At 37.1% G+C, this 21,546-nt stretch overlaps 1 protein-coding gene across 1 annotated transcript in view; it reads left to right on the top strand.

Annotated features, from left to right (window-relative positions):
* OXCT1 (3-oxoacid CoA-transferase 1) overlaps nt 1-21,546 on the top strand; it is a 127,987-nt gene that overhangs the window by 71,740 nt on the left and 34,701 nt on the right. The window contains exons 12-13 of the mRNA XM_059417058.1: nt 5,221-5,293; nt 5,901-5,976. Coding sequence (XP_059273041.1) covers nt 5,221-5,293; nt 5,901-5,976 — 149 coding nt within the window. The remainder of the gene's footprint in view (nt 1-5,220; nt 5,294-5,900; nt 5,977-21,546) is intronic.

Below are 21,546 nucleotides of genomic sequence, written 5' to 3'. Positions count from 1 at the left end.
TGGATGAGGGGTGGAGGTCTTCTCTGCTCAATCATCTTCTTGCACCTTCCATTGGCCAATTCCAGGCTGAAATATGTCTGCCTTCTTGTGATGAGAAGGATGACAAGTGGATCCGTAGAGGCAAGAAGAAAAGATTGGCACACTGGTGTTTCTGTTCTGAACAATACTTGCTGTCCCCCAGTCATCACTGGAGAAGAAGAGCATCCTTTAGAGGTTCTGGGGGTATTTAGAGATGTACTCTGCCCCTAAGTAAAATCCAGTGATGTGAGTAATAGGGACTTTTGAACTGGCACTCTAGCCTGTCTTCTCTTATTCCCACATTTATATGCTTTGCCTTTTATTATAAGCCTTTTATTTGACTGTGACACATAGTTGCTTGTAGCAGCCTAGAGGAGAAAAAAACAGGCCAGACCCTTTGGCCATTGTTACTGCCCATGCTTGAGGCAACATTCTCACTTTGGGGCTGAAGGTTATTCTTACAATGGGGCTGCTCAGAAGAAGCTGATTTTTATACTCTAGTGTGATTTATTTTTTACCCTTCTTTTCCTCTTGAATTCAATCTACCCCCACAAAAGTATTATTCTTACTTCATATTCAAAAATAGTACATGTAAATCTCAGAAGAGCAGCAATATTAGCTGAACATAAAGGCCAGCTGCCAAGCAGAATTGATGTTTGATACTTAGAATTTTTGGAAGTAAAAACGCTTCTGGTTGAATAGTTGAATTAGCTAACACGACTCAACCCTGAAAGGCCCACTGTGATAAAGCAATGACATTTAACTAAGGCTGTAATTTAATTGTACTGTACCCTTTAGCAATAGCTCATTGATCTGTGAAAATATTTGCTGCTTGGTTTAATTAATTTATGATGTTAGTGAGTTATTTGCAAAATGAATAACTCCATTTTCCACATTTTAGGCCTGAGTTCATAAAACCCACTTTCCTTGGAAAAGTAGCCTTTTCAGTGATTATTGGACAGTAGTTATTTTTTATTCCATGAGCTTAAAAGTAGCTCAATCGTAATGAAGCCACTAGTTTTGTTTTGTTTTTTAATTTATTTATTTGACAGACAGAGATCACAAGGAGGCAGAGAGGCAGCCAGAGAGAGAAAAGAGGAAGCAGGCTCCCTGCTGAGCAGAGAGCCCGATGTGGGACTTCATCCCAGGACCCTGGGATCATGACCTGAGCCCAAGGCAGAGGCTTTAACCCACTGAGCCACTCAGGCACCCCTGAAGCCACTAGTTTTATATTTTAACTTCTAAAATATCATGTATAATTTTAGACTACTTTATAAAATAATAATTCATTGCTTTTTGGAAGCCAAGTTGCAGATGAGCTTATTAATATTTTAACTCTTTCATCAAAGTTCTGCTTAGGATTTATGTTGCTTTTGACTTTGGAGCTATCTAATTAGGGAGGAAATACTTTAAGCTAAAGAGTCCAGAATACATATTGGTGATCTCCCCGACTCCCCAAATTTGGAAGTTACCTGGAAGATCACCCCCTTCTAAATAATAACCTCAAGGTTATGAAAAAATGAATGACCTCACCTTACAGCACCATTTTGTTTGCAGCATATTTTTTTCATACTTAGATACCATTTGAGTCTTACGTGAAAACTTACCGAACAGATTGGGAAACTGAAGCCCAGAGTAGTGATGTGATGTCCCCAGGATCCCATTGCTAGGGACTGGACTCACACAGTGTCTCCTGGCCTTTTTCTCTACACATGGAGCTATACCCACTGCTACCCTAAGTTTTAAAAAGGTGGAGAGGGCCATGCTTATAGCAACATTTCAGAGGTTCTGTTAAGTTTTGCATTATTCTGATGCAATTATGAAATTTCCGATGGGTCTCACGTTTTAGCTTTCCTATTAATGTACATTTTGCTTTCTTCTCATTTCTTAATTGTTTTCTTTTAATATACAGTGTTTTAAATGACTTACCTTTGATTAAAACTGCCTTAGAAAGAACCACCATGTTAATCTCATGTCTCATAAATATCCCTGGCCCCTGCCATGTGCCTCCAGGGCAGTGGTTCTTAGTAAGCAAGTGGGGATATTTGACAATGGCCGGAGACATTTTTGATAGCCAGTGTTATTAACAAGTAGTCGGTAGAGGTCAGGGCTGCTGTTAATTATCCTACAATAACCGAAACAGCCCCCCTCAAAGAGTTATCCAGCTCCAAATGTCAATAATGCCTTGTCTGGAGCCTGTTGTGCCACAACTGAAGAATCGCAGGCCTGCAGACTAAGGCACAAAAGAGTACAGCATTCGGGACCTATTGAATAGTCCTGTGCCTATCACCAGAGTTTTTGTTCTGTCCCCTTCTTTTTGCATCCCCATCTCCTTATCAGTAATTTCCTATTGAAATGTGTTTTGAAATGTGTCATCCTCAAAGCTCCAGTTCATTTGATCCTTCCATGATTCAGAAATGCCCCCTCCTTTGAACCTATAACACATCTAGTGTCTCTCATCTTGCCTTGTAATTATTCATTTATATTTCTCTCTCTAGCTGAACAGCATATTCCTTTGGCTTCGGGCAGTGGTTCTCTGAAGTGTGGGACAGCAACAGTGTCACCATCACCGGGGACCTATTACAAATAGAGATTCTCAGGCCCCATCACAAGCCCACTGAATTCCAAACTCTGGGAATTTAGTTCAGAGATCTGCCTTTCATGTAATTCTGATGGGTGTTAAAATTTGAGAACCATTAGTGTAGGGCATCTGTGTTTGGTCTGTAACACTGTTTAAGGCACCTAGTAGCCATTTACTTGATGTTGAGTAAACCATGTGTTAAATCAAGAGCCAAAGGACTCAGTAGCTATGAAATTGAATAACCATGTTTGCCCAAATATCATGAAAGGATCTAGACACATGCAGAGAAAAACTGGAGGAAACAGAAATCAATCAGGAATAGTCAAATAAAAAAGTTCTTTTTCTTTAAGATATTGATTGTATGTTGATTCGTTATTTCTTGACCAGATTTGGGCATCATACTTGAAAAACATGGATTCAACTTTAGGATATCTATTTTTATTTAGATATTGGATATTTAAAAATACTAACAACTAACTTGGCTTCCAGAGAATGTAATTTATAACACACCAGAATGTATTAGCAGGTGCCTGACAATAACTGTTTTTTATGAGAGTTGTTTTCTGGGCTCTTAAAGCTATGCTCCATAAATCACATGGGGAGAGCCAGAGTCTTGCACTGATCTCCAAGTTTCCTGTGTCTGGTAAATAATGCCTTCTATGTACTGTCAGCTGGTGGAGATTGCCCTTTAGAAGCCATTGTGATTTAGCCCATGGAGAACAAAGAATTGAAATTTTTATGTTTCTCTGCTTTTTTGTCCCTACACATTCTTGGTCCTTGCTTATCCACCTCACAGGACCAGTGAGGAACCGGGTTTGCTAGTTATGAAAATAGTGTTAGGATCAAGTTTAGGGGCACCTGGGTGGCTCAGTCAGTTAAGCATTTGCCTTTAGCTCAGGTCATGATCCCAGGGCCGTGGGATGGAGCCCTATGTTGGGCTCCCTTCTGAGTGGGGAGCCTGCTTCCCCTTCTCTCTCTGCCTGACTCTTTGCCTACTTGTGATCGATCTCTTTCTGTCAAATAAATAAATAAAATCTTAAAGAAAAAAAAGAATCACGTTTAGTTGTATTACGCCTGTCCTGAAACCTAGAGCTCCCAGGCTGGCTTTTAGCTCTGCTGTATGAGACAGTGGCTGGGTCCTGTAGCATTTATCCCCAGAGGGGTGATGGCACTGTCTCTTTTATAGGTAGGTTTGGAGTGAGGGATTAAAAAAATGACAATAGTAAAAGCTTGTCTATGGAGTCTGTACTCTGTGCCAGGTGCTGTAGTAAGGATTTTGCATGCAATATTTCATTTACTCCTCCAAATTTTATGTGCTACCTAAAAGCCCCTACTGACCACACCAGAAAGTATTTTCCAGACCTTTCATCTTTATAGTACTTTGGAGGATGTGAAAATGTTTCCCCTGTTTAGAGTTCAGCTCCTTTGGGGAATAAATATTTCAGCATGATATAAATAGCCTCTTTCTCTCTACTTGAGCTCTAGTGGAGAGGGATATTGATAGAGAATTTAGCTTGCAGGCAAGGCTTGAGAAGCTGAGGGTACAGTTGTGTTGCACACCTGGGCATGATCTGACCACTCTGGTTTGGCTTTTCATTGTTCCAGCCCTGGAATCATAACTTTTCTTCCCCTTCCGTTTGACTGCTTTATTACACTGGGATAATGCACGGGGTATTCTCATACAGTTGGCTTCTGTTTGGCAGAGTGGCATGTGGGCACTTTTCTGGTTAAGACTAGAAGCCTCCTCCTGGGCACTGTACACACATGAAATGGATCACAAAAAGAAAACAGCTGAAATATATAGGTCAGGTGGTAGGGTTGGTTGTGTGGGGACTGCGTGATCTTGGAGATCTTTCCAGCTCTGAACTTTTTATTATGAGGTATAAGTGGAAGAGGTCTTTCCAAGGGGACCTCTTGGAAGTTACCATTAGATATGTGAACCAGTATTACGATGTTATTCCTTGATCTCATCAAAGTCCTATGATTTTAACAAACAGGACCAAGAAAGGAAATATGAGGCAGAGAGAGAGAGAATAAAAGAAGAGGTTCAGGCCTAGTGATATTATGAAATTAGGGGGCAACTTGCTTTCTAGATCATTTCTTGATTTTTAAGAAACATCTGAAGAGCATCTTCTGTGTCATTCCTTGGAAGTTGCATTTCTTCCTGCTTGTTCCACGGTCTCCTTGCTCCAGTGACTCACAGTAGCGCTGAATTCTGACAGGTGCTTTCCAGGGACTTCTTTTCCCTCACTCTCATCAGCATTTACCAGGGGCTTGTGGAGGGAGTGGGGCTGGGGAGAGGTGGGAATGGTTAGAGGTGATGGGGGAGTGCTTTGTCTGTAGAGAATTTCAAAAACAATAATAAAATCAAAAGTTGGTCTGCTTTCTGTCATCACCATGCAGGGTCAAATCTGAACAATGCCACTGACTAAATACTCCTCTTCACAGGGCAACAGTTCCCACTGTGCCCCACAGCCCCATTGCCACAGCAGTCTGGTTAAAGGGACCTCAGTTCTTTAGGAAACAGAGAAGGTACAGACCTCTCTCTGCTTGATTTCCACTCTTAGAAATCTAATAGCTTTTTCTTCTCTTTGCTTCCTTTCTTGTGTATGAGTGTTTAGGCAAGGAAACAGTTACTGTTCTTCCAGGAGCCTCTTACTTCTCCAGCGATGAATCATTTGCGATGATTAGAGGGTATGTAACGACGGAGCCCCCATGTTTCAAATGGCATGGAATGAACTGAGTCATCCCCGAACGTGTTAGCAGGGCTTCGAAACGTAGCCACGTCTCCCAGCCAGAAAATGGTCATGGGCTCATTCAGCTGCACCAAGATAGGAAATTATTCACATTGAGCATTGGGAATTGGAACATTGAGCTCACTGTTATTAAAAGAACCCCCCAAATGGAGTATTTATCTATGTGCTGAGAATACTGAAGTAAACATTTTTAAAGTTCTTTCTGAGGATCCTAACATTTTCTACAAAACTGTGTTTTCATTTTCTAGCTAGCTTTTACCTTCAAATCAAGCCACATTACCCCTCACCAAAGGAAACAAACACACTGTGTACACCTGTTTTTAATTTGTTTTTGGAGACAATATAGGCTATAATTTTTTTTAAAGAACTCTTAATGGTTATTTCTCTACATCAGCTTGAGCTGATTGATTTGGAAGATCCGGGGTTGGGTGGGAGAAAGCAAATTTATTTTGGAGGGTATAGAATTACTTTAATTGCTGGCAATTTCAAGCAAATCGGACACAAAGCTTGTGAAATTTGCTTTATATTTCCTTTTTCTCTCTCAGGGGACATGTCAATCTAACAATGCTAGGAGCAATGCAGGTTTCCAAATATGGTGACCTGGCTAACTGGATGATACCTGTAAGTAGACATTTTTCTTCTGAATTAAGTATGGGTCACCATAATTATTTTTTAAGAAAAATCTTGTTGAATTGCTATGAGAGCGCAGCATAATTATTATGAAAATAAGGAAATTTTTAAATAATATTTAATATTTTAGTCAAATTTTGGTAAAGCAGCTACTGAGAACTATTTGGCTTTACTTGTTTACTATGTAGTTGGAACTAAAAAGGTGGGATCATGGCCAAAACATAATTTTTCATAAGGAACAGAGAACTGGGGAAGATGAAAAATAAATGGGTTAAATCTGATAAAAATAAGGAATACCAGTATTTGTTATAGCTAAGTTTTTATAACCAGAAAGAACAATTAACAAGTTCATTAATTTTGTGTTGATGCTCTATTTTCTTATTCATGGTGATTAAAGACCTTTCTTGTTGGTTGGTCATGTGACCTCATAAGTAATCAATCACATTGTCTTCTGTTAGGGAATACAGAACTTGTGATGTTTAAACATGCTTGTAAAATGCAGTTTTCATTTACTAATGGCTTAAATCAAGGAAAAACCACTTAGAATCAGCTTTGGAAAAAGGACTGTAATCAGTTGACTTAATTTATGACTGTGGTTTGTTACATTCCAGGTTGTTGCTTTGTGATATGCATACGGAAACAAGAAATAATGCATGTCCATAAGTATGAGCTCATTTTGGCTGGTGGCTCAAGTTACTCTTTTTGTGTGTATACTTACGGGTTTCTGTGTATTTTTCTGTTTCATCAGCTAAAAGGAGTTTAAGTAACTGATGCCGATGTTCTATGATTTGAAAGTTTTTCTGAAATCTCTTAGGTATTTTTTCCTCTAGTAATTTTTTGAGGAAGGTGAATTAATATAGTTGATGACAGTGTCAGAGAGCTCTTTTGATCTAATATACCATGAGATATTATTATTTTAAAATTTGAATAATTATTAAAGCCCTGGTTCTCAAACTTGCTTGCATATTAGAATCACATGATAGTTTTAAAAAATATTGACAGCTGGGTCCCACTCCCAGAATTTCCAATTTAATTAGTATGGGATATAGCCTAGCTGGCTACTGGCTGGCTAGTCAGTAGAGCATGCTGCTCTTGATCTTGGATTCATGAGTTCAAGCCCCACATTAGGGATAGAGTTTACTTAAAATAATAATAATGAGGGCGCCTGGGTGGCTCAGTGGGTTAAGCCGCTGCCTTCGGCTCAGGTCATGATCTCAGGGTCCTGGGATCGAGTCCCACATCGGACTCTCTGCTCAGCAGGGAGCCTGTTTCCTCCTCTCTCTCTCTCTCTCTGCCTACTTGTGATCTCTCTCTGTCAAATAAATAAATAAAATCTTTAAAAAAAAAAAATAATAATAATGAAAAAAATATATAAGGGAGAAATATCACTGAACCATTAATAGTAAGAGCCCTTAGCAGATCATGGAATATGTTGTTATTTTAGTTTTAAAATGTTTATCATTCTAAATCAGCCATGGTTATAAGAGTTGGCAGCCTTTGAAGGCTTCAGAGGAATTAGGGAGGATCTCCTGAATGTTGTACAGTGAATCAGATTGACAAGTTTATGGGAATACTTATTCCCATACTTACATTGTATCATTTATTCCTTTATATAAATAAAGGAATTTTCCTTTCCTAAATAAACACTCCTTTATTTATATAAAGGAATAAATGATACAATGTATACAAAGTACATATCACTTTACATATGATGTATATGAGCTTGACATAGAGTACAAGCTAAATAAATGGCTTATTATTATTTGACAACTTAAGAATGAAAATTGGGGGTACCTGGCAGAGAAGGGAATAGAATTAGTTACTATGAACAGAAATAATCTAGTTTTAAATACATCTGTTTCTCTGGACTGTTAACAAGTTTTGAAATCAGTTTGCACAGTGGTCATTAGTATGGAGCAGAAACATGTTCACATTTCTGCCTTCGGGGAACGTGGGCATTTTTAAAAAGTCAGTTTATGTTTTGTTTATATTATGGTTTAGCGCACAGGGAGGCTAGAAGCTCTTACAGAGTATATATTCTGTATTCCTGTGCAGGAAAGATTTTTCAACATGTATCACTTTTTTACATATCCTGTGGGGATTCCTGTGAGTGACTAAAATATCAGTGTTTGTTACTTTATAATTTTCTTAATACTCTCAGAGCCCATGTGTTTCCAAATGATTGGACCTAGTAGGACAGTGACGGAGAACTCTGGAGTTCTGAAGAAACAAAAACTAAACATAAAAAGTGTTCTTGTGTCTGGTTCTATTCTTTTGGTAGTGGAAGTTGGTAGTGTCATTTCTTTTTTTCTTTCTTTTTTCTTTTTTCTTTTTTTTTGAGAGAGAGAAAGAACTCGAGAAGGGGGTATGGGGAAGGGCAGAGGGAGAGGGAGAGAGAGAATCTTGAGCAGGCTCCATGGCTAGCTTGGAGCCCAACACTGGGCTCAATTTCATAACCCCGAGATCTTGACCTGAGCCAAAACCAAGAGCTGGATGCTTGGTTTCCTTGGACCTGAGCCACCCAGGCACACTGGTAGTGTTATTTCTGATGAGCTTTTCTTTTGTTCCTTTAATAACTGATAAACACTCCTTGGATTCTTCATGTGTGATGCATAGTGGATATTTTGACTCTTTAGAATGCAAAATAGGTTAAGAATCAAGACCATGGGTTTTAGCTTGTAATAAATTTGAATTTCACTTCTCTTTCTAACAGATCATACAATCCAGAGTACATATTTTTGTTAGGATTAATTGAGAAGAAAATGAAAAGTGGCCGCCAAAAGCACTCCATAAATAGTGGCTATTTTTATCTTCTTCAGTGATCTGTTGCTTAACATTAGAGAGGAAATAATTTGCCTTAAAGTACACTGGCTTGAGCAAGACTATTTTACAGTAGCTAGTACAACCTGCTTATCCTGAGTTCATATTCAAGTACCAAAAATTAAACCCTTCGAGGGCATATTTCTTGCTCTTACTGGTTATGGAGAAGATACAGCCTATCCTCTTTATATAAAGTTTCAGTGAGAAATCTATTTCTCTTTGTCCCAAAGATTTATGTTGATTATTAAAATTCAGATATATTTTTATTGCAAGATCTGGCAGTTAAGCTGAAAAGTTCAGCTTTATTATATCATTTTTCATTTACTTTTATCTTTTTAGTCAGTTGAATAATCTTTCAGTGGCTGTAATGCAGTGATGCAGTTTCTCTGCATCATGGTATCCTCATCAATTACCACCATGTCAGATTACAGTAAACATTGTGCTTTTAAGGCAGGCAAATGGTATGGATTCTCTTTGTCTCATCTTTGATAGCTTCTTAGTATGTGGTGTTTGTCTCCTGTACACAGAGTTTTAAAATTTCTGCCCTGAACATCCAAAGAGAGAGAATGTGACCAAATAGTCATTGGCTCCTTCAAGTTCCCTGATTATTGTGATGACGGTAAAACCCCAGGCAGGCTATGAAAATGTGGACAGATGTGTAGCCCTTTGAATCTGCATTCAGAACTGCTCTGGCTTTCCTAATGCCTATTTTTGGAAAACAGCTGCCATAGATTATTGACTTGTGAGGGGAAGCAGATGTGTGTCAGCAGTGATGGGAACTAGCTACAGAGAACGTGCAACCGCGGCCGGCTGGCCATGGCTGCTGTATGTGAGCAACATGACAGCCAAGGGCTTGCCCCTTCTGCATGGGCAGAATTGAAACAAGGGAGTCTTAAGGTAAAGGAAAAGAGGATGTATTTTGTTTGTTTTTCCTTCACATTTTAAAAATTTCTTTGTACATTTTAAAAGAAGAAATACAAGTAGTGGGTATAGTCATGTATGCTAGATGTATGAGTGCACAAAATTGGTTTGGTATTCTAGTTGTGTCTTTTTAAAATAAAGCTAACTCTAGTCTTCTGTTTGTACAACGAAGGAGGTTTGTGTTCAAGATTTAACCAATGTGATGTCAATGATATCTCAGTAAAGTTGGGAAAAAGTTAGAAAATTCAAAAAGTATTTAATCTCGTGGTTTAATTGCATAAAGTATAGTCTAAATATTAAATCAACAGTTACAGATACAGAAATATAAAGATTAAAGCACAGATAGTAACACATAGATACAGAGCTGGATTTAACACACTTGTCTTGTTCTACAAACTGGAGTTAAGGAAAATGGCAGAGAAAATATGTATGTGCGGTATTATGCTTTTATAGTTACTCAGTAATACGTTTGCCATCTCAGTGTAATGTAGTGGAAAGTGTACAGAATTTTGGGATTAGACCTAGGCTTAAATACTGGCTCTGTCACTTACTGGTGGTATAGCACATTATTTTATTTTGGTATACTCATTTATAAAATGATACTGTTTAACTCCTATGCTGTTCTGGGGATTAAACTAGTTAATTCAGCAAATATTAAGCATGTATTAAGGACCGTGTACTGTTCTTGCCTCTTAAAGATGAAGCAGTTAACAAAAAACATGAAATCCTCTGCAGTTGGGAGCTGATGTTCTAGCGGGCTCCACACATGTGGCCCATATGCTGACTGTGGCCCACTGCCTCTTTTTGAAATAAAGTTTTACTGGAACATAGCCACATCCATTCATTTGTGTATTACCTGTAGCTGCTTTTGTGCTGCAACAGCAGAGCTGAGTAATTTCAACAGAGACTGTATGGACTGCAAAGCCTAAAATAGTTACCATGTAACACTGCACAAAGAAGCTTGCCAGCTCCTGCCTTAGATCATTGGTTTGAAACTTTTCTTATTTTCTAATATAAGCAAGTAATGCTATTAATTTCTCTCTATGCACAGTGTTAGTGACATCCCACAAATTTTTATATATGGTGCTTTCATTTTCAGTTCACTTTTCTTCAAAATATTTGCTCATCTCCCTTTATGATTTTTTTCTGTGACTTGGTTATTTGGAAGTATGTCATTTCACTTCCAGATACTTGGTGATTTTTCATATAACTTTGTTAATTTCTAGTTTAGTTGTCTTGAGGTCAGAAAACATACTTTATGTAGTTTCCATCCATTTCAGTTTGAAATTTATTTGTGGCCTAGAATATAGTCTATCTTAGTGACTGTTGCAGCTACACTAGGAAAGAGTATCCTGCTACTGTTGGGTAGAATGTCCTATAACTCAGGTCAAGTAGGTAGATAGCATTGAAGTTTTCTATGTCCTATCAGTTACTGAGAAAGGAGTAACGAAATCTTCATCTGTAATTGTGCATTTGGCATTTTCTACTTTCAGTTGTATTACCTTTTGCTTTGTATATTTTAGAGTTCCATTATTGGTTGTATTACACAGTTAAGTACACAGTTAAGACTGTTATACTCTTTTGATGAATTAACCTCAGTCATTATAGCTCACCTTATTTCTGGTAATATTTTGCATTCTGAAGTCTACTGTCTGATATTAATATAGTTACTCTGCATGGTATATATATTTTTTCCATTCTTCTACCTGTAACCTATTAATGTCATTATATTTAAGTGAGCTGTATAGTTAATATATAGTTAGGTCTTGATCTTTTATCTAGTTTTATCTCTGACCTTTAATTGGAGGTTTATGCCATTTACATTTATGTGATTATCAACATGTGGGCTTAAATCTATCAGCATATGATTTTTTTGCCAATTGCCAGCTGAGTTTTTTTTTTTTTTCCCTCTATTTTCTTTTGGGTCAGTTAAGCATTTTTTATGATTCCAATTTTTTATGATTCCATTTTTTATGATTTCTTCACTATTGACTTATTTTCTTGGGTTTTCTTCCAGTGGTTCCTCAAGGGTTTACAATACATACCTTTTACTGATCACAGTCTAAGTAATACCGTATCACTTTACATATAATGTAAGAACCACCCACTGTAAACTTCTGTTCCCTGTCCTTATCCTGTTTGCTGCTGTTGGTCATACATTTTATTCTGCATTTGTTTTAAACCCCATGATACTTTGATATTTTTGTCCTAAGCATTCAACTCTCTTTTAAAGAGATTGAAAATAAGAAAAAAAGTGTGTTTTATTTTTATTATATAGTATAATTTTTTTTTTATTTAATTTTTTTTTTATTTTTAATTTTATTTTTAATTTTTTATTTTTTACAAACATATATTTTTATCCCCAGGGGTACAGGTCTGTGAATCACCAGGTTTACACACTTCACAGCACTCACCAAAGCACATACCCTCCCCAATGTCCATAATCCCACCCCCTTCTCCCAAACCCCCTCCCCCCAGCAACCCTCAGTTTGTTTTGTGAAACTAAGAGTCACTTATGGTTTGTCTCCCTCCCAATCCCATCTTGTTTCATTTATTCTTCTCCTACCCACTTAAGCCTCCATGTTGCATCACCACTTCCTCATATCAGGGAGATCATATGATAGTTGTCTTTCTCTGCTTGACTTATTTCGCTAAGCATGATACGCTCTAGTTCCATCCATGTTGTCGCAAATGGCAAGATTTCATTTCTTTTGATGGCTGCATAGTATTCCATTGTGTATATATACCACATCTTCTTGATCCATTCATCTGTTATAGTATAATTTATATATAAAAGTTATCTGTTGCCCAACATGTTTGCTCTTTCCTACACTTCTCCTTCACATAGATCCAGATGGCCATCTGATGTTATTGTCCTTCTGCTTGAAGGACCTCCTTTGATGTTTCTTACACTGCAAGTCTTATAGATGTCACTCAGGTTGATTCTTTCAATATTTGCTTTTCAACTTTGCTTTAAGGTTAGTTGAGAGAAGCCTTTAGTTTCAGTGTAGTTAACACCACTACTAATGTGATTTCCTTTTGAGCACTTTACCTGATGCCCCACGTATTACAAGGCCTTTCCCCTCAGGCTAGTAGGAATATGAATTGTTCCCACACCTGTGTGAATTCTGGGTAGTATTTTGGTTAATACTTCCTGTTGCTTCTTTTCCAGGCCTTGAATAATTTCTTTTCATATATACACACATTGGTACTCTGCCAAAGACTTGAAGTGAATCCTTTGCAAATCTTGTGAACTCTCTCTATGTATAGCAACCTGTTTTGGTATTTTGAGATTTCTAGTCAAATTCTAGTTGACTAGGTCTTTCTGAACCCAGCAGGGTTACTGGGTCCCACTTGGGTTCGTTCCCCTCTTTGTACTGGGTTCCTCTTTCTAATCAGTAGGCTGGGGCATTTGTAGGCCTACCTCATTGGTTTTCCTTCTCTCAGAGATCACAGTCCTGTATTGCCTGTTTTCTAATCTGAAAGCTACTCTCCTGTATTAATACCATTAATAATATTTTTGAACTTTTGTCTTCATATAGTTCTTTTCTTTTAATATTAATTTATTTATTTTCAGCATAACAGTATTCATTATTTTTTCACCACACCCAGTGCTCCATGCAATCCGTGCCCTCTATAATACCCACCACCTCGTACCCCAACCTCCCACCCGCCCCCGCCACTTCAGACCCCCCTCAGATTGTTTTTCAGAGTCCATAGTCTCTCATGATTCACCTCCCCTTCCAATTTCCCCCAATTCCCTTCTCCTCTCTAACTCCCCATGTCTTCCATGCTATTTGTTATGCTCTATAAATAAGTGAAACCATAGTTCTTAGATGATTTTCTTAGTATAAATTCCTAAAAGTAGAATATGTTGGTCAGTTTTTTAGGGTTTTTGACACATAATGAATTACTTCCCATAAGAATGATCCCAATTCACGCTCAAACTATTTTCATTGTGTTACCAGTGCTGGTATCTTTTCTGTTCTATTATTTTGCATTTCTTTTAAAAACTGTCATCTAGGGCTGTTTAAAGGATCAGCAGTGCATTACTCCTCTGCCTTACTCCTCACTTAATCCTTTTCTCTTTTGTTCTGGAGGCCACTCTTTTAGCTTTTAGCAGCTGTTACCTCTTATCAAATATTGTTGGGTGCTGCTGTCTTTGGTCATTTTAAAGATCACATTCAGGGTGATTGTTCTCTGCGTTAGTGAATGTGTCTGAACAGACCAGCTGTAACAAGCATGTGTGTGTGTTTTCTGTATCCAATATGTTGAACAAGCTCTACATGTGGGATGAAATAAAAACACAGCTATTTTTAATCTCCTGTGGTGTCTTTAACTTTAGTTAGGGAAGGTCTCCTTCTGCGTGACATTTCAGCTCATTCTCTGACGATATCATAACTATCACTGGGTCACTTTAATTCACAAACTTAAAGACTTAAAGATTCAAGACTTAAAGAGTCCAGTTCAAAACAATGAACATTGTTTCACCATATGTTTAAAAGTGGCACATCTCCTCTCCCTTTGACTCCCCAGCTCGAGACAAGCCTGGCTGGCTGCATTTGGGAAAGGTTTTGTGTGGTGGTCTGCTTTTTTCTTCCTTGACCTCCTTCCCCAGTTCACTATTTGGCACCTACCTGGGTAAAAATTCAGGAGATTGAGAAGGCAAGGAAATAGGGCAGGAAAGTTCTTAAATGGCTGGTGGTGCTATGAGCTGATCCCTTTTTCTGTGCAGGGTATTTGGAGAGCCCCTTGCCCCTTCTGGAGGGGCAATGGCCGGGCGCTTCTCCTGCAGATCCCGGTTTTCCTGTGGTCTGCTTCACACAGAAATTCTCATTTGCCTCAGCATCCTGTTGAGAAAATGTTAAAGCATCTTTAGGTTTGTCTTTTTATGACCACACCTGGGAAGCCCTCATGTCACACATTTCTTGTCCACTTCTGCCAGTCACTTCAGGTTTCTCAGGTAGAAGTCTGGTGCCCTGTGCCCCAGTTGTTTTCTGACTCTTCTCCTGGAGGTGGGACGCTCTGGAGTTGTCATCCAGGCTGTGCTGTCATTTGAGTTAGGTGCAGGCAGACACTTACCGTCTCCATGTTGCTGGCGTAGAGGAAGTAGGACCACAGTACGCTTTTCTTCACAGTCCTTCACACACAATCCTCTGTACCTGCTGGACTCTGATTTTGCCAATCGTCCTGGGTCTTGGGATTTGTTTTTGACCACTATCTCTGTAAATTGTGGTTCTGAGATCTGTCTCACATAGTGGTATCTCCTAGCTATCCTACTTGTACATTCATGAAAAACAAGATAAAAGAAGTTCTTGATTTAACATCTGGTTACTGGGCGTGGTTTCCTTGCTGCTGTAAAGTCTTCCTCTGAGCTCATATTTGCCTAAGCCTTCATAATACATGTAGGGGTGTGTTCTTCTATGGTTTCTGTACATCAGGGCGATTCCCCAGTCTATTCTGTTTGCCAGCTGCTCTAGACAGAAAAAAGGACCATGGAAGAACCTATCCATGCTCTGTTTATTCTAACTGGCTAATAAAAACTGACTGATCCCTAGCTGGCAAGGGGTGGGAGAAGAGGAGGAAAAGGAAGGGGAGAGAAGGGGGAGTGTCGGAAAACAAAAAACCCATACTGCTCAGACCCAATGGATGGACCTTTATTTCCTCTGCCAATTTAGAGACCATTTAATGCTTGCAAAATTTCCAAGAGCAAAGAATGATTCCTTCTTGTATAACAATTTAACAAATGAGCATACATTTTTAAAAAGACAAGTTAGTATTTATGAAAATTATTAGAAACATAAGCTGTTTATTATTGCTCTTTACTTGGAGACTATTTAGTTATTCAAAAGTGCTTTTTATCTGTGACTATCTGGAAAGCATGTTGAAAATTAATCCTTAGTTTTATTATTTATATCCAGTATTTTTTAGGCTAAAAGCATATTTATAGACTAACATATTTGATACTTTAGTTTTATAAGGAATTTTCCTTTTACTTGGAGGAAACTGCTTGTTGGTGATTAAAAGCTATGATTAAAGTTTAAAAGCCACAGCTAAATTATAAATCTAAAATTTTCACAAGGAGGGAACCAATAGCTATTTAAGCACATGCCATTGGCCAGGTACTGTTTATTTGTATATGTATTGTCATTTAATCGGTATAGAACGTTATAGAATCCCTGTTATTATAGATGAAGAGACAGATCACGAGTTAACCATTCAAGTTTGCAATATGTAACCTGGTTTTGACATAGGGATTTAATCATAGTTTCCTTTGCTCTTATGCACTTTGTATTCCACCACACTTCTTTTGGAAGTATGTAACTAATGCTTTTCATGATAGGAGTAAAACTACCTGCAAAATAAAGAAATACTCTTACAGCATTCCTATAAATTTGATTAAGAAGTTATTGTTGCATTGTGTGGAATAAAGCTTATTGCAATTGGAAGGATACAGGCTGTATGTATGATCTTAGTTCAACTTGGGGTTTTGAAAGGTGCTGGATTCACCATTTTCATGTGCTTTTTTTCTGCATCTTCTCATTTTTTAGAGCTCTCACACTCAAATTCCAAAGTCTTCACTATCTAATCACATATAACTAGCATAAATCTCATGTATGAAGTATTTTACCCATTTTATTTACCATTTTTAAAATAATTTACCAATTGAAGAGTTTTTTGAAAGAGTTCAGGGCTTCTACCAGGATTTAAAAAATAATTTTAGCTTTTAATATTTCTTAAATGGGAAACATTGAAACATAACTGTGGAAATATGAGAATCATTGCAAAGGAGAATCCTCAACAGAAGCTAAAAAAAATTGATATCAGACAAAAACAATAGCAAATTTATTGGCAAGTCAGCTCACTCAGCCTAGGTCCCCACCAGTGTTAATCTTCTACGTAGGCAAGGGACATGAGAATGTGAAATAGATTTTTCTTTTTGGAAATCTCAATTTTCATTGATCTTAGAGAAATTTTTTCTTTTAATTGCTACCTGAGATTTTTTGGGCTCTGTAGGAAAAGAAATACTTTCCTCCTTGCTATGTTGCATATGATATGTTTGTGAATAATTGCTTAATTCTAAGAATGTCAACTATGTACTAGAACTCATGTATTCAAACCAGGGACTGAAAAAAAAGTGAGCTAGATTTCTGATTGATTCCAAGCCCTGTACTACCTAGCCTCGCAGCAGCTATTTTAAGAATTTCTTTGATTATATACCCTCCATTGTCTCTGGTGTCAGAAGGCAGACTTCTGCGCAAGGCGTGTGAATTATGTCATCGTCATGTTTATCTTCTCATTCTTCTTCTTCCCTCTCCTCCTTCCTCCTTTCCCTTTCTCTTTACAGAGAGGACGCACAATGAGTGAGTTTGATATTTTCAACTATTATTATCCCTTTGGCTAGTGATGTATTTGTATGACTGCAGCAGCCCCTTCTTATTTAACAACAACCCACTTAAAAGAAAGGGAGGAAACAAATGCTAGATGAGGTCTCTTAGAAAACCATTATTAGTAATTTCATAAATAATGCTGCTGCGGATATAACTTAGCAGGGAATCAAGCTAAAGGGCTGAAGATGGTGTGACCTTGCTGCTAAAGGCTAATGAATCTTGAAGACTAAATTTTATTTAAAGAACTGGATTTGGCTTTGCTAGTTGATGAAATCTGTACTTCTCACTTTACTTTTCTGGTTTAGAGATAATTTTTGGTCAACATTTTGATTTACCAACAAGAAAAAGTTTTATCAGAAAATGTCCAATATATACAAATGTAGAATAGTAAAATGCATATATTCAGTTTGGACACTTATCCATTCATGGCCAGTCTTGTTTCATCTATACTCCTGTTCACTTTCCCCTTCTCCCCAGATAGCACATATATCATTCCATACCTTAATGTTTTCGTTTTACCACTCAAAGGTTCCTTTTCTAAGTCACTGATCTGTTACCTCTTAAACAATAAGGAATGAAGGATATAATTTTAACATCGTCCAGCTATACAGCACCTTAATTTTATAGATGGGAAACTTGAATCCAAAAAAATGAAGTCACCTGACTCAGGTCACAACACTAGTTAGTAACCAAGCAAATCCTGGAACTCATCCCTTCTATCATGTAATCTAATAGAAATATTGTTTCCATTATGAGGAAAAGTTTACTTGTGAAATGCAACATCCCCATACACAGAACCTTCCATTTTCCTTTCAGGTACACTTTGAATTATCTGTCTCTGTGAAGTTACTTAACCTTTCTAGATCTTAGCTCTTTATTTTTAAAATATGGTGAATGACATGGGTTTTATTCAACAAATTTATTAGGAGTTTTGTTTGTTTTTGTTTTTGTTGCTGTTGTATTAGGTATATTAACCACTTTGGATAGAGTGGTGGGCAGACTTAATTTCTGTGGTAAATATGGCAAAAATAGGGGTGAATGATGGTACTGTGCAAAACATTTTATGCCCTAAACATTAAATATATTGATTTAGGAATAACAAATCAATTTACAAGAGTTAGTCTCTGGTCCAGGAATAAGGTATATTTTGTCATTTATTCAGGTCTCATTTTATGTCCTTCATTACATTTATTCCTAATTATTTCTCAGTTTTTGCCAGTGTTTCAAGCTGGGTATTTCAATTTCTAAGTGTTCTTGCTAATATAAAAGAAAACTATTGGTTTTGTATATTTATCTTTTATTTATTCACTTGTAAAAATTCTCTTATTAGCTAGTATAGTTTTTTTTTTGAATTCTCTTAAATATTCTACAATGTTTTTATCTATAAATAAGAATTCTTTCTTTTTGGGTGCCCAGGTGGCTCAGTCATTAAGTGTCTGTGTTCAGCTCAGGTCACGATCCCAGGCTCCTGGGATCCCTGCCCACTGCTCTGCAGGAAGCCTACTTCTCCCTCTCCAACTCCCCCTGCTTGTGTTCTCTCCCTTGCTGTGTCTCTCTCCATCAAATAAATAAATAAAATCTTAAAAAAAAAAAAAAAGGAATCCTCTTTTCTAAAAGCCTTATCACTTAGTTTATTTTCTTTAAATAACAAAATATCCAAAACAGTATGAGTAAGTAGTAGTGCTTAAGGATTTTCTCAATTTTGATAAGAATTCATTTAGAATTTTAACTTTTAATATTGCCGATTGTATTTTTAATAGAATGTCCTTTATATTGTTTTAGAAGTTTCCTTTTGTTTATAGATTTAAAAGTGAATGGCTATTGAATTCAGTGTGTATTTTTTTTTTTAAAGATTTTATTTTTTATTTGAGAAAGAGAGCCAGAGAGCATGAGTTGGGAGCGGAGGCCGGGGGGGTGCAGGTGGAGCAGAGGGAGAAGCAGACCCACTGATTCGGAAGCCCAAGCCCCGGTTGGATCCCAGGACCCCAGGATCATGACCTGAAGGTAGCCACTTAACTGACTGAGCCACCCTGTTGCCCCTTACTTAATGTGTTTTTAACTACTGATTTAATCACACAGTTCCCCTTTAATTTGTTAATGTCGTTATTTAAGTTGATAGACATTGATAGATGTTATTACTTTTTTATACAACGATCAATTTTGAACAGTCTGTAAGATATTTTTATGCTTATTGGTCACCTCAACTTTTGTGACCTTTCCTGTAGCAGTTTTGTCAATTTTTCTTTTGATAGAAAGCAGTCATTTCTTTTGGATTTTCACATTTATCCAGAACAATATGCAGTATTCTTGTTTAACTTCTTTAGTATCCTCAAAAACTGCTACTGTTATCTACTTTTTATTCCAAATTCTGTAGGTGTTAATACTCTCTCCTCTCTTTTAATTAGGCTTATAAGAAATTTGCCTATTTTAAAGTAAATCACGTGTACTTTAAGAAATATGTTATTTGGGGCACCTGGGTGACACAGTTGATTAAGTGGCTAGGTCATGATCTAAGGGTCCTGGGATCATGCCCCAGCTCCCCTCCCCGCTCCGTGTTGGGCTCCCTGCTCAGTGTGTGAGCGAGGTCCCCTTTATCTTCTCCTTCGGCCTCTCCCCTTGCTTCTGCCTGCACACTCTGCTCTGTCTCTCAAAAAAATAAATAAAAAATCTTAAAAAAACAGTAATTTATTAATATCCTTTTTCTTATTTATCTTCTATTTAATATTACACTAGTTATAGATTTACATATTGAATGCTTTATTTTTAAGCTTTCTCTTTTAATTATAAAAACATTTAGGGCTCTCCATAATTTTAAATCGCATTCTATAAACTTAGACATAAAGTTCTTATAGTTATTTGTTTCTTAGGTGATTTTTAATTCTAGTTTTGATATCATTTTTGATCCATAATTTTTTAGAAAGACTTCCAGCATTTGATCATATTAGCACAGTTATGTATCTTAAAGAGACCCACAGGAACAGTGCTAGATCCGATCATGACTATGCTGTTAAGAACCAGACAGTTGGCTTCTATTTGGGGGTCATAAGATCTAACAAATCTTTAACCCTGGAGTTATCTTGGTAAATTTACATTATTAGAGGCATATGGAGTTAGAGATTGAGTATCAGTTTCCCATATCACATCTTATCCTCTTTCTAGACCTTCACTATCAAAATAGAATGCCAGGCAAAATCATCAGCATTTTACATTTAGCTTTCTTCCCCCACCCCATCCCCGCCCCCTGCTCAGCCAATATAGTTAAATTTTCCTAAGTAAAAGATAGCATTTTTTTAAAGATTTTATTTATTTATTTGACAGACAGAGATCACAAGTAGGCAGAGAGAGAGAGGAGGAAGCAGGCTCCCTGCTCAGCAGGGAGCCTGATGTGGGGCTTGATCCCAGGACCCTGGGATCATGATCTGAGCCGAAGGCAGAGGCTTAACCCACTGAGCCACCCAGGCGCCCCCAAAAGATAGCATTTTTGAACTTTATAGTACCAGTAAATTCAGCATTGCTCATTTTTTCACTTGTTAACTCAATTAGATCATTAGAATATTTATAATAATACTTTATTTAAACAGAACTATTAAGAATAAGATATTCCATATATATCATATTTTTCAGATCATCCAAATTAAGTTATATAAGTACCAATTTCTAAAAAAAATTGTTTTGGCTTGAAAACATTATTAATTTTCTTACAATTGTGCATAAAAAGTAAATAAGTTTTGCATGAAGGCCTGGCACAGAGTCTTTTGATAGAGACTCATACACTTTAATTTAGGAACATGAGACTTGACATGTTTTTTTAGCCATTCATTATGTGTTTTGCATATTTCTAGATTAGAGTTACAACGTTTAACGTTAACAGTATTGGATAGGGAATTTCTGATTGATGAGTTGTCCTAAAGGATCTGACTGTTTTTTTTAGAAGTCGTTTAAACTGAAGCTACATAGGGCATCTCTAGGCTTTCTTTGTGATTCTTAACTAAATCTATTAACATCACCCAACAGATTAGGAACAGTAAGAAAGAAAAATAGTGCAATAAATTCAACATAATGAATATTTTAAAATAGGAAGCATCTTCTGTGGGGATTCAATTACCTCTTTCTTGAAACTAGGGAAGGACTTTATCCAATTCTTTTTCTGACTTGTTCTTTAACTTCAAGTAATGTACTTAAATTTTTCTTGTTGATTTTTATCTTTTTGTAAAAGAAAGCTTGAATTATATCTACTTTCTGCAAGTACTATTTAGGTAATGAGAAATTATGTTCATAGAATTGTGTTTATTAAAAGCTTCTCAGTATGGAACAAGTAAACCATAACAAGAAAAATGAAGTAGCAAAAGCAGAAAATAAAAATGGGATTTTGAGGGTGCCTGGGTGGCTCAGAGGGTTAAGCCTCTGCCTTCGGCCCAGGTCATGATCT

This window comes from Mustela nigripes, chromosome 12 (assembly GCF_022355385.1).
Source record: "Mustela nigripes isolate SB6536 chromosome 12, MUSNIG.SB6536, whole genome shotgun sequence".
Lineage (NCBI taxonomy): Eukaryota > Metazoa > Chordata > Mammalia > Carnivora > Mustelidae > Mustela > Mustela nigripes.
Note: the sequence above shows the minus strand (reverse complement) of the source record. Positions and strands in the feature narration are given on the sequence as shown.